The 12,724-nt window shown below is 47.1% G+C and overlaps 1 protein-coding gene across 1 annotated transcript; it reads right to left on the reverse strand.

Moving 5' to 3' along the window:
- Positions 1-1,435: 1,435 nt before the first annotated feature.
- DNAJC5G (DnaJ heat shock protein family (Hsp40) member C5 gamma) lies at positions 1,436-3,342 on the reverse strand. The gene is made up of 5 exons (XM_059942971.1): positions 3,230-3,342; positions 2,712-2,925; positions 2,371-2,515; positions 1,807-1,880; positions 1,436-1,608 (listed from the first exon to the last, which is right to left on the reverse strand). The coding sequence occupies exons 1-4, from the start codon at positions 3,340-3,342 to the stop codon at positions 1,825-1,827; spliced, it is 528 nt and encodes a 175-aa protein (XP_059798954.1). The 3' UTR covers positions 1,436-1,608; positions 1,807-1,824.
- Positions 3,343-12,724: the final 9,382 nt, after the last annotated feature.

The following is a 12,724-nucleotide window of genomic DNA, read 5'->3' on the forward strand; positions in this document are numbered from 1 at the left end:
TGGGAGGAAAGATCCTGCCAGACCTACAGTTAGTGAAAGTTTCTGCCTCCGAGGCTTAGCCAGTGACCTTGGCCCTCTTCCTCTGAACCCTGTGATTCAGAACAAGGGCACCAGAGATGAGAGAGAGGCTCTGGTTCAACACTTCTGGACCCATTTTTGTTTTTGCCCAGACCTTTCTTATATCCCCCTAGGAAAAGAAGCCCAGGAGGCTGGAGCTGGCAGGTGTGCCAGGGCCTGGAACTACCTCATGAGCACGCCCCTGAGAAAGTATGGGATTCTGGTCCATGAACACATCACTGGAGCCACTCCAAGGACTTTAAATTTGTTAGGAAATTGAGAGTAGCTGAGCTGGGCAGAAAGGACTGGAATGCCAGGGACCTATTTCGGGCACCAGTGGAATCAGTCTCCAGGGGAATTTTAGAGCACTGACAAAGGCATCATCACAAGGTTCTGGGAAGCCTCTGCCCCAGCTCCACAGTTGTCCTGGACTCCTGCTCTCCAGGGCAGGCTGGTCTCAGATGTGCACACTGGTCCTCTATCTTTTTCTCCTACTTCTTCTCTATCCCAGGCACAATTTGTCTTTTTGGGGCCCAACATATGCACTGGGATTGGACAAAGGCTCTTTTATTCACTGACATCCCTTAGCCCCTCTCCCAGTCAGGAGAGAGAAGTTTGAGGAGTTACTAGACTCTGACCCTGCGTAGACGGGAAATGGTGTGATGTGGATACCAAACAGACAGTGCGATGAGGCACACATGGGGAAAGGGTCTGTAAGAGTGCAGTCTTTACCCTATCACACGTTTCATGCCCCAGTTTTAAGAACAAAACATATAGTGATCAGCTTGCATAAGATGTGGTCAAAAGGACGGAGGCAGGCAGGCACTGAGGTGTGAACTTCAGCCAACCCACAGGCGCCCTGCTAATGGGTGCTATGCTGGCAGCTGCAGTCCAGGGAGAATCCAAAGGTGGGATAACTACCCCTAAGCCTCAAATGCATTGATTCTTTTCCTGAGTTGTCTCATGGTGGTATGGAATGTGGCTGGCAATGCCAAAGGCATGGGCACCAGAAGAAGATGAGACCAGCCGCCAGAAAGGTGTACTCGCTTAGGAATGTGGCTGACACTAAGAGTTGCTGGTACACAGAACTGCAGCAAAGAAGGGTTAGCTGGTATAGCAGCTCCAGGACAGGATCCATCCAGCTTGGTTATCAGGATCCTGATGGAGGTATCGCAAGTGGCTGACCCTACCAGCTGACATTGGCTCAAATCCCAAGGAAAGCACAGGAAAAAGAATGCTCAGGAAAAGACTGTCATCACTGCCTAAGACCTCACAAGGGTAGGGATATGAGGGCTGCTCTCTAACAGATTAAAATTGGGACTGCAGCTGAAAAGAAGAATAGCTGGGTGACCCTGTATGGCCAGGGTCAGTTATACCATCAAGGACAAAGATGGCATCCTCACTGGGATGGATGCCATCGATGCTTCTGAAGATGGGAGTCTTACAAGTAGAGGGGAAAATCAGGGTCAATGTCAGGACAGGGCTACTTGCTCTTCTCTTCACCGAGTCCAGCGGACTGGGCAGCGGAAGGCACCCTCACTGGGTCAGCACCTAAGGGCAGAAGAAGATGGCATCTTATTAACCAGAAGGAATGATCACCCAGAATTTAAAGCCAACCCCCTATAGGTAAGGATACAAATACCTGTAGTCCATACTATAAAGATATAAACTTTCCACTAATGACTCATCTGAAGTTAGTGTCTATCCTTTTCTTACCCTTTAATTATTGCTGCATTTCAGTTTTCATACCTCACTCTTCTTCATCTTTTAATAATTATCGTCACTGGAATTATCTTCCCCTCCTCTAAAATGGTCTCTGCGTCCTGTGATGGAATTTGAAAAACACGTATGTAAACATTTAGTAACAAGTTTTTAGTCCACTGGTGAAAAAATGGTGACCTTGCAGTTATGCATTCACATCACTAGGTGGCACTGGTGTGAACGTCAGTCAACCCACACTTTAGGGGATAATCTCAGGCACTTTACCTTTCTTTTGAGTAAATGCAATGAACTGCATCCTCTAACTTGTCTTCGACTACTGCCTTTTCTAGGCACAGTCCCCCACCCCATTCTTTTCCTTAACTCCCACCCCCCATTTGTTAAGCTTAACAGTCATAGGAGGCCAACATCACATTCAAACTGTCAGTGTGCGGCATAAACAAACTCAGAAACCAAGTGTATCCCCTTCTCTTTCTTCACTTCGCCCCAGTACTGACTTGAGACGCCCATAGTTGGGGGTTCACAGTTTCACCCCCAACCATTTCCTGCATCCCTGTGCCAGCTCTTATCCCAGTCCCTGCCTGTGGTTCTCACCTGGCCTTGGAGGCTGATTCTGGACATTCGGCTCATATTTTTTCTTAGCTGCTTCCTCGGGTGGTGGCTTAAGTGCTCCACAGCAAAAGCAGCAGCAGCAGCAGCAACAGCAACAGGTAAGCAGAGCACACAGGAGGACAAGCGTCTAAAAGGTGGGAAAGAATGGCTTCAATCCGGCAGTTCTTGTGTATTTCCATTCAAGCTCCCCTCCCTCAATCCTTCCAGCACCTGCTATATGAGACAACAGAAGCATTTGTCCTAGGAGAGGAGGATTAGCTGTCCTAAGAGAGGAGGGTTTCCCCTCCTTCCTTATTCTTAAGAGACTAGGAAGAATTGTGTACCTTGAACCAACAACTATTCAGCGTAAAATAGTATGTGACGCCTTCTTCGCCAAAGTGGTCGTATATATATATTCCCAATGAGCCACGCCGGTCGTAAATTTGCCGCTTCTTAGGGTCACTCAGTACGGAGTGGGCTGTGTTGATCTCCTTGAATATTTCTGCTGCTTGAGGGTCCCCTGGATTCTTGTCTGGATGATACTTCAATGCCAGTCTCCTACCCAAGCAATACCCAAAGGAGGGTGGGAAGAGGATGGGAATGGCTGGGGAGGGAGGGTTAGGATGAATGACAGGGATAGGTCTCTAGATGGTGAAGAAAGAATGCATGAGATGTGGTACAAAGGATGGAGGCAAGCAGCCCAAGTCTACATTCCTTCCCGTGTCACAATGAAGAGGATGATGGCCCCACCTGGCCCCAAAGTGAAGGCTTGGGGATTTAAAAATGGGTCAGAAAGCAAGGTAGAGGGAAAAGGGTTCAAGGGGGAGAATTGCAGGATTTAATAAGGGGTTGATGTCTGAACCTGTAGGCCTTTTTGATGTCTTCAGGTGAAGCGCCCTTCTTAAGCTCCAGCACTGCATAGAGGGTTGATCCAGTTTTGGACAACCGGCGGGCTGCTTCATCCACGTGAGCCATGATCTGGGTCAGAGGAGAAGAAGCATTTGTGAGAACTTCCACAGGTGAGGCCACAAAGAAGTGAACTTCCAGTGACAGGAAGCTCATCACCTTCAGGGGCTAGGCAGGTAAGTGGCTACAACGGGACAGGTATAAGACAACAGTGACTGGCATCTGTGACTAGCAGGAGAGTGCAGGTGACAAGACCTTCAAATTTTAAAGAGGAAACATCTCCTCACATTTCCCAGTGTCCTTCAGATACACAGACCTCCAGACACACCACATTCTACAGAAGTGAAGCCAAGGGAGGTCTAAACCCTGCAAAAAGATCGATTTTGTCCAGAGCTACTGGTACCTTAAGTAAACAGCCCCGAGCCTGTCCAAGCTCATTACTGGGTTTGAAAGACCAGCAGGGCCCCAGCCCCTAAACAGCTTGGGTGAGGAATCATGGAGGTCCCCAGTTCCCAAGGGAGAAACAAGTCAGACCAAACCCTGCGCTGCCTAAGAGAAGTCAGGTGTCCAAAAGCCAGGCCAGAAGGCAGTGCTTGCACCTAGGCCAGAGACTTTCTTCCTCCTAACCTCCCCTCTCAAACCCTCCCACCTCTGTCCCTCAGGGAGAACAGAGGGGTGACTCAAGAGATAAAGGAGGAGCTGTGGGGCAGACCAGAGAGGTAGCAGCGAGCAGGACCCCAGAGGGTCGGGGGAGTGCTTGGGAGGCTGTGGCTTGGGAGAACCAAGGCAACAAGCTCAGAGGGCACGCTCTGGTTCCCCAGGTCCCCTCTGGCTCTGTGTGGACCCCCCACCCGGCCTGGCGTCTACCTGGGAGTCGCTCTCTTCAGCCTGGGAGGCCTCAAGCAACCTCCATCAAGGTGTGAAACTTCACACGGCAGCGGGCCAGTGGCCGACTGCGCCTGCGCGCTGCGTCAACACTAGGGGTCCCTTTTTGGCGCTGCAGGTAGGTCTGGGAGGGACTTATTTCTCTCGCGGGGAGCCTGAGCGTAGGGATCTGCCTGGCGCCAGCGGCCAGGGGCTGCGGCGCGTCGGTTCCAGCCCCACCCGCGGTGCAGCCTGCAGGGCCGTCCCTTCTCGGGTTGGGGCGGGGGGGGGGGACCCATTCATTCTGATCAGGGACATGGCTCATCGACTCACCGAAGGAAAGCTAACGGGGCTTGCAGACCGTGGCTGTATGAGAGGTATGTTTGCTACAAACCTTTCTCAAGAGGTATATTACCTTCTCAGTCTTCTTTTACGGAATTTAGGGGTCTCCACTTGGTCCTTTTTTCCCCTTCTGCCGGGAAACTCCTACACATGCTTTAAGACCTACATCAAATATCAGTATTCCTAGGAAACTTCCCTTCATTCCCTCAATTGTTCTCACCTTCCTCTGTAAAAGCATTTATCCTATCATATTGTAATTTAGATGGCATGTTCCTTTAAATTGATGTCTTGAACATTTCCAGAAGTCATTACTGTTCTTCAGAAACTTCCTTTAAATACTATTACATCACGAGGATGTACCATAATGTAATTATATAATCCAGATTGGATAATTGTTTCTAATCATTTGATAGTATAATGACCTTATTATGAAAATTCTTATCTTTAAATCTACAAATAAATCTTTTTTTTTTTTTTCTTTAGAGTAGATTCCTGGAAGTGGAATTATTGGGTCAAAGCGAATATTTTTGAGGCTTTTGATCCATATTGCTAACTTTCTTTCCAGAAAGTTACCAAAAGTACCAATTTACCTCCCTAACTAATTTACATGCTACTTGCAGGGCATAGGAGCACCTATTTCTACTCAATTCCTGTGATCTCTTACAGGTTTGCATCCCTTATAATTTACCACTTCATGATGTTGGTTTTCGTAACAAAGGAGCACTCAATGGCTCCTATAACATGGAATTGAAAGAACTTTATTGTTTCAATCCTATCTCTCTGTTACCTCTCTTGTGACTTATTATCTCTTCCTTTTATTACTGTTACCTGTGTACATTTACCTTCCCTTCTAGGTTTTAAGCTGTAAATACTGCACCCCAGAGATGTGAGCCATCTGAGCAAACTAAAGAGTCCATGGGCAACAGGCACAACAACCACTGAATTAGTTTATTTCTGTAGATCTGTGATCAGTGTAGGGGTGGGGATGAAAATCTTTGGTACCCCTCACTGAGTTCATAGGTTCTGGGTTACATGAGTTTAGAGGTTAGTCACCTAAAGTAAAGGAGATAAAGCTAACAATTTTTTGATGGTTTGTACTATGCCAAATTTCTCTAACTAACCTCCAGCCTTTCGTCACCATCATGGAGGGACAGAACTAGAACAGCCCAAGTCATTTCTTTACCAGCACTGGGAAGAGAACAGAAGGCACTGGAAGTGCAGTGCATTTACAGGGAACGTCTCACCTCAGTCTACAGGCCCAGTGTGGTCCGGCCCCTGCCTCTCACTCCAGCTCTACGGAGTACCACTGTCTTGCGTGCTCTGGTCTCTGCTGCACTGCTTTTCTGTCAGTTCTTTGAAGACACCGTGTTCCCTCCCACTCCTCTGCCTGGAGGGCTCCTCCCCAGGCTACGTGCATAGCTGACTTCTCATCCTTTGTGGCTCTCAGCTTTGTGCCTCCTCGGAGAGTCCTTCTAGATTGAGTTCCACTTCTCTCTCCCCATCTCGTTAACACCCTCACCCTGATTTGTGAATATATATTTATCTCACGTTGATTTGTTTAAGGTCTGCCTTCACCGGTAGACAGTGAACTCCATGAGGGCAGGGACCTTGTATGTTTGCTCACCATTGTATCCCCAGCACCGAGAACCATGCCTGGCTTATGATAAGTGAATTAATGATTTGCTGAATGAGCTATGGCAGAGGGAGCCCTCTGCTGGTCCAGTGGAGGCCCAGAGTTTGGGCCATAGCAAGAATTGCCTGCGACAGAAGCAGTTAGCTGGGGAATTGGACAGGACTGCAGAGCCCACTTTTCCTCATAGGATCTGAGACAAGAAGAGACATGAGGGGTAAAGAGACAGAAGGCACTAGGAGAGATAGTAATGGCGATTCTGGGCTCCTTGTTTCTTGTTTGTCTTAGTTTTCCTCCAGTTCCTAACACAGTATCTGGAATATTGTAGGTACTCAATAAATGTTGGTTAAGTTGAATGAACAAGCACGCTTTTGTGTACCTTTTCTGAAGCACTTTTACCTCATTGTCTCCTTTGATCCTCACAACAACCCTGGGAGGTGGTATGAGCCCATCCCTGCTTTACAGAAGTGAGCCCAAGAAAGAGCCAAATTAGGCTCTGAGAAGAGTTAGTAAACAGCTTTCACATCTTGCCAGAGGCTCCAGAATGTTATTACTTCTTATCACTGCCCTCTGACATTGTAATTAATTCTAATCATAGTGGCTCTTGAAATAGCCATTATCTTTAAGCCTTCTGCGCCTCTGCTCTGAATGAGATGACACTGCAGGCAGTAGCTGCAGAGATAGGAATAGAGCAAGCAGGTCAGCTGGCATCCTCTGGCCAGGGGCCTCCACTTGGCCTTTACCTAGAAATAGACCCTTTTTGACTCCATTTTCCATGCACAGGGTCTCTTCTAACATCCAGCACAGAACTAGGAAGAACATACAAGCCAGGAGTCAGAAGCCCTAGATCTTCGTTTTGGCTCTGGCTCTAACAGGCTGTGTGATCTTGGACAAGTCACTTAATCTCTGAGTCTCTTCCCTCTTCTGTAAAATCCTGTGCTGTTTCACAGGGTTGAGGTCAAGACTAAATTAAATTTGGTTGTAAAAAAAAATGGAAAAAAATTTTAAAAACCATGCTAAAGAATGATGACAGACTCAAATCTTTTCTGGAATCATTTGCCCTCCCATCATACCTTGAGTCAGTGATCTTAGAAGTTTACTATGTCATAGAGCCATTTGGTCTCTCCTGGAGAAAACCAAGAAGCATCCCTTATTTACCCACAAACAACTAAAGTTTTAGTCATATAGCTGGAATATACACATACAGACGGCAGACATTGGCATATTTATACCCAAAATATCACGCTCTCGAACATATGCAGTGGGAGAGAGAGATCATAATTTGTCACACCCAACCCCCAGGTTCTAGAATCGTACAGATTTTGAGCTGGAAGGGACCTCAGAAACTTAACTCTCATACAATGCCTTCCTTTTGTAATTGAGAAAAGTGTGGCCTAGAGAAAGGGATTAACCTGCCCAAGGTCAACCTGTGAGGTCCAGACCTGTCTTCTGACTCCAAGTTCAGCGCCTATACTGTGTCTGCTCCTTATACACACCAGCTCCCTTTCCACTTTAAAATCTAAGTGTAGAAACAGACCAAATCCGTAGTTGATATTCACCTCTTTTCATGGTGACGTCAGGTAATATCCTGCTTTCCCTCCCCCCAGTTGAAGGCATACATACTACATGTGACTAAAAATACCTCTGGCCCCGTTTGTTTGCCTGTCCTCCCCAGGGCAGACGTCCCGTGGTGGGAGGTGGAGGCCTTCCAGTTAGAGAAGCTGCTTTATACCCCTGTCCTCTCTGCCCTGCAACCCCAGACTCTGCAGACCTAAGGGCAGGCTAACAGGGCACACCTGCCTTACCTGTAAAATGGAGATAATAGTCTCTGCCTCTTAGGGTTGTTAAGAGGATTAAATATTTAATCTGAACAGTGCTTGGCATGTGGCAAGTGCTATGTCATCGTCGTCATCATCATCGTCATTCTTTCTATCCTGTCTCCTCCCAATTTTGTAAAGAGAGAAATTGCTTTCATTCTGTCTCTGGGAGGAAGGGGGTAAATCAGGGTCCTCCCTCTAAGGAGATTTGGAAATTGTCATTGGAATCCTTCCATCCCCTTTCTACATTCTTTTCTCAGCCCCTTAGAACCCTATTTTCTCATTCCTCTACCCAGTGCCCTCTGCCCTCCAAAATATCCATAGTGTTCCCCAAGCAGTCAAAACTCCAAAATTACCTCTCTCACTTCCTCTCCTCTAAACATTTCTAATAAAAATGATTACCTCCATAAAATTATCTCATCCCTACGGGTTAGGTGGAAAGCAATCTAATTAAAACCCTATAATTCAGCTTATAGTGAGAACAACTGTTAATACTTCACCCTCTTAATTCTTAACCAACACAAAAGGAATAACTGGCAGAATTTCAGGCAGTATGACTGAATGAAGTGAAAAATATCAGGCTCTGTTTTGGGAAGAGACTTTGGGCCTTAAATCTCTCCTCTCCTTTCTGTTCAGCTCTACCAACTTCATGTCTTTTCAATTCTGGGGCTCTGCATTATTCTGTGTCTCCTCCTACATCTCTGATAAGTTTCCTGTCCCTTGCTGGCTCCTCTCCCTTCTTTCATTTCCTCATTGTGGATATTCTGTATGGTTTGGTCTTTAAGCTCCTGCTTCTTCTCTCTCCTCTCTACTTCAGAGATGCAGTCTGTGGGCATGGCTTCAGCTGGCACTACTCTGCTTTAGCTCAGCTTAGTGTCACCCGCATGCCAGTCTCCCATTGCCTCAAAACCACACTCTGAAATCTGAGCTTATGACCTTGCCCCCAGACTGGTTGTCCCTCTTGCTTTTTCTATTTACGTTAATGTTATGACTCTTTCCAAGATAATGCTGCTCAAAACCCAAACATCAGTGGGCTGTGGACCATTATTTCCCCCAAATTCGGGCCAAAAAAATCTTACTAATTTCTTTTTTCAAAATTGCTCTTTCATTGTCCCTTTCTTTTCAGCTCCCACAGCTTTGAAGCACCTCAGTTAAAGGATTTCCAGGTCACACTGACTGTTGTCCTAGCCTTCTAACTGTTCTCCCTGCTGCCAGTCTCATCCTGGATACTGGTTACCAGATCAATGTTCCTAGAGCAAAGCAATGTTTCCATCGTTACCACTCCTTTGCTCATAGCCTATGGGGTGCAAAACAACCCTTTAAATATGGCAATGAAATCTACAATCTGATACCATGTTATCCCTCCAAATGCATTGTCTGCTATTGCCCTGAAGTAAACCTTCCATAACCATCAGTCTTTTTTTTCCTCCTAAATATTCCTGTTCTTTCTCACCTCGATACCATTGCCCTCACACCAGTTCCCCTCATGAACTGTCCTTTTAATTAATCAGTTCACTTACTCAACAAATATCTATTAATCGTTGCTCTATGCCTAGTAGCTTGGATACAGTGATAATCGGCTCTCATAGATTATAGCTTAGTGTGGAAGATAGACATTCATTTATACCTTCAACAAATATTTATTAGGTGCTATCCTCTGCCAGATTCTGTTCTAAGTACTGGGGATATAGCAGCATACAGAACAGACAAAAACTTCTGCCATCATGTAGCTTAAATTCTGGTGGGAGGAGATAGACAGTAAACAAGATAAGTAAAATATTCAGTGTGTTAGGTGGTAATAGTTGCTATGGAGAAACATAAAGCAGGGGATGGAGATGGAAAAAATTTGAGGGAAGACTGCACTTTTTAAAAGCATAAGCAGAAAGGGCCTGTAAAAGTGATATGTATATTTTGTAATATTTATTTATTTATTTTTGGCTGCATCGGGTCTTAGTTGCACCCATTGCGGTGCGCGGGCTTCTCTCTCTAGTTGTGGTTCATGGGCTCTCTAGTTGTGGCCCGTGTGCTCAGTAGTTGCGGAGCGCGGGCTTAGTTGCCCCGTGGCATGTGGGATCTTAGTTCCCTGACCAGGGATCAAACCCACGTTCCCTGCATTGGAAGGCAGATTCTTAACCACTGGACCACCAGGGAAGTCCCTGTAAAAGTGATATTTGATTCAAGACCTGAAGCAGATGCTCAGGTGAGTCGTGAAGACATCTGGCAGAGTGTATTACAGGTAAAGAGATGAGGAAATGCAAAGGCCCTGGGGTGGAACACACCGGGTATGTCGTAGGACCCACCTGCACAAAGGCCAGAGTGGCTGGGGAGTGAGGTGGGAGTAGTATGAAATGAGATCAGATGGGGCTAGATTGCATAGGGCTTTGCAGGCCAGTGGAAGGCCTTTGGCTGATACTGAGACAGAGACTGATGAAATCTGGCCTAGTTGCCTAGCCCGGATTGAGGATAGACTATAGGGCAACAAAGGTAGAAAAAGGAAGACAACCTAGGAGGCTACTGCAATAATCAAGAAGGCAGACGATGGTGGTTTAGACAAGGATGGGAGCAGGATTTGTTGACAGACTGGATGTGGGGTACAAATAGAGAAGTCAAGGATGACTCTAAGGCTTCTGGTCTGAGCAAGTGGAAAGATGGAGTTCGCATGTTCTGACATGGGAGGACTGCTGGAAGAGAAGGTTTGGGATAAGGGTGACGATCAGGAGCTCAGTTTTCGATGAAGCTTGAGATGCCTATTAGACATTAAAGAGGAGAGGTCAAGCTGACATTTGGGTATATGAGTTCAGAGTTCAAGTGAGAGATCTGGGAATCACCATATAAGCTGCCATTTATTTTTTAAGTTTTTTTTTTTAATAGAAACTTTCAAACACATATAGAAACAGAATAGTACAATGATCCTCCATGTATCCATCACCCAGCTTCAACAATCATTGTTTCTTGCTGTTTCTAGGTAGTATTTAAAGCCTTGAGACTGGATGATATCTCCATGGGACTAAGTGTAGGAAGGTAAGAGAAGAGGGTGACCAAGTACTGGAATATTCCAGCATTAAAAGGTTGGGAAGATGAGGAGGAACCAGCAAAGGAGACTGAAAATAAGCAGTCAATGAAATAGGAGGAAAACTAGATTATGGTATCCTGGAAGCCAAGTGAAAAAAGAAATAATCTCCAAATAACAATTTAATTACAGTAGGGTAAGTGCTAAGGCAGAAAAAGAAGTGTGCAATGAGAATGCATAACATGCACTAGCCTGATTTGGGGGGTCAGGAAGGCTTCTCTGAGGATGTGACATTTAAGCTGCAGCCTTCCCTCATCTTCTGTATCTCCAACTAAAATCCTGCTTCCTCCATCCTGCTTCCACTCTGACAATCAGCTCCTCCTTTCTGGGATGGCTTTATCGAGGACTATGTATCAGGCACTATGGTGTGCTGGGGACACAGTGTTGAGAAAGACAACAGCTGTCTTCAGAGAGCTTGTACTCTAGTGAAGAGACTGACAAGTAAACGATTTTGTTAAAATGTGGTGAGTGCTAACATCACCGAGGCACAGTGGGCCCTGAGATCACCAGGGAAGGGCACATAACCCACCCAGGGGTGGGAGGGGTCAGGGAAGGCTTTCTAGGGGTAACACCTCTGTGCATACGCTTCAGCTTGGCTTGGCCCTTTCAAGTGTTAACCCTTGCCCACAGCCTTGGATTCCAAATCTTGCCTGAGATCCCTGGCCCAGCCTAAATCCTGACCTCAGCACTGGGCTTTGCTCTCCTTCTCTCTCAATATGAAATGGTCCAGCCTGGGTCTCCCTGAAGCCTTCTTCTGAGCTGCTCTGTTGCCCTCTGCTCTGGAAGCTGGCACTGACCTGTCCTCTAGGGAACACCCAGGCCTTCCTGCCTCCACAACTAATAGCAGACTAAGGACTCACCTTAGGGAACATAGGTATCTGAGGAAGGCGTAAGAGCATGTGGGTAAATAAGTAACCAAAATCTGCAGAACAGAAATCTCTTGCAATCAAGTTAAAGCCAGGATGGGAGAGAACACGTCTATCTTGTTCACCAGGAATCCGCAGCTAGGATAGCAGGGCGCATGGCAGGAATAAGTGTTCAGTAAATGTTGAATGAAGACTAGAGTTCCATACAGGGCACCAGCCCTCAGCTGTCCTTCTAGCTCCTGCACAGTTTTCCTAGCTCCTGTCCAGGTGCAGAATGCCTTCCTCCGACCTGGAATTCGAGAGGACCCTTTGCAAAGATTTTCATAGGGCCACTTGATGGTTCTTTAAGAAACAGGTGCAAGCTGTCTGTTTCACTGCCAGGCTTTTCATGCATAAATTTCCAAGCAAAAGAAATTGTTGGTATTCTCCCTGCCGTTGCACTCGACGTCTGGAGGCAGCACGTTCCAACGCCAGAGAGGCGAAGCGAAGGGCAGCCCTGTTATCCATCTGCTCCGACGCCCCTTTCCCGTCCTGCCTTCTCGCTCCCCGCCGGGTGGCGGTGGTGGGGCGGGCACGTGCCGGCGTCTGCGCCCCCTCCCGGGCACCCGGGGCTGCTGTCCCTGCGCCACGGGCTGCCCAGGAAAGGAAATCCCGGAGGAAGCCATTGTTATTACCACGTCCCCCTGCTGTCGTCATCGGCCGAGGCGTGCCTAGAAGCCCGCCCCCCCACACCCCGTCCCGCATAGGGTCCCGCGGTTTCTGCCCATTTTCGAGGCTTTGGGCGAGGCTACCACATCTGAGGCTTTGGGCGAGGCTACCGCATCTGAGCCCTGGAGTGAGCAGTGGCCCTCACGTCCCAGCT

This window comes from Balaenoptera ricei, chromosome 13 (assembly GCF_028023285.1).
Source record: "Balaenoptera ricei isolate mBalRic1 chromosome 13, mBalRic1.hap2, whole genome shotgun sequence".
NCBI lineage: Eukaryota > Metazoa > Chordata > Mammalia > Artiodactyla > Balaenopteridae > Balaenoptera > Balaenoptera ricei.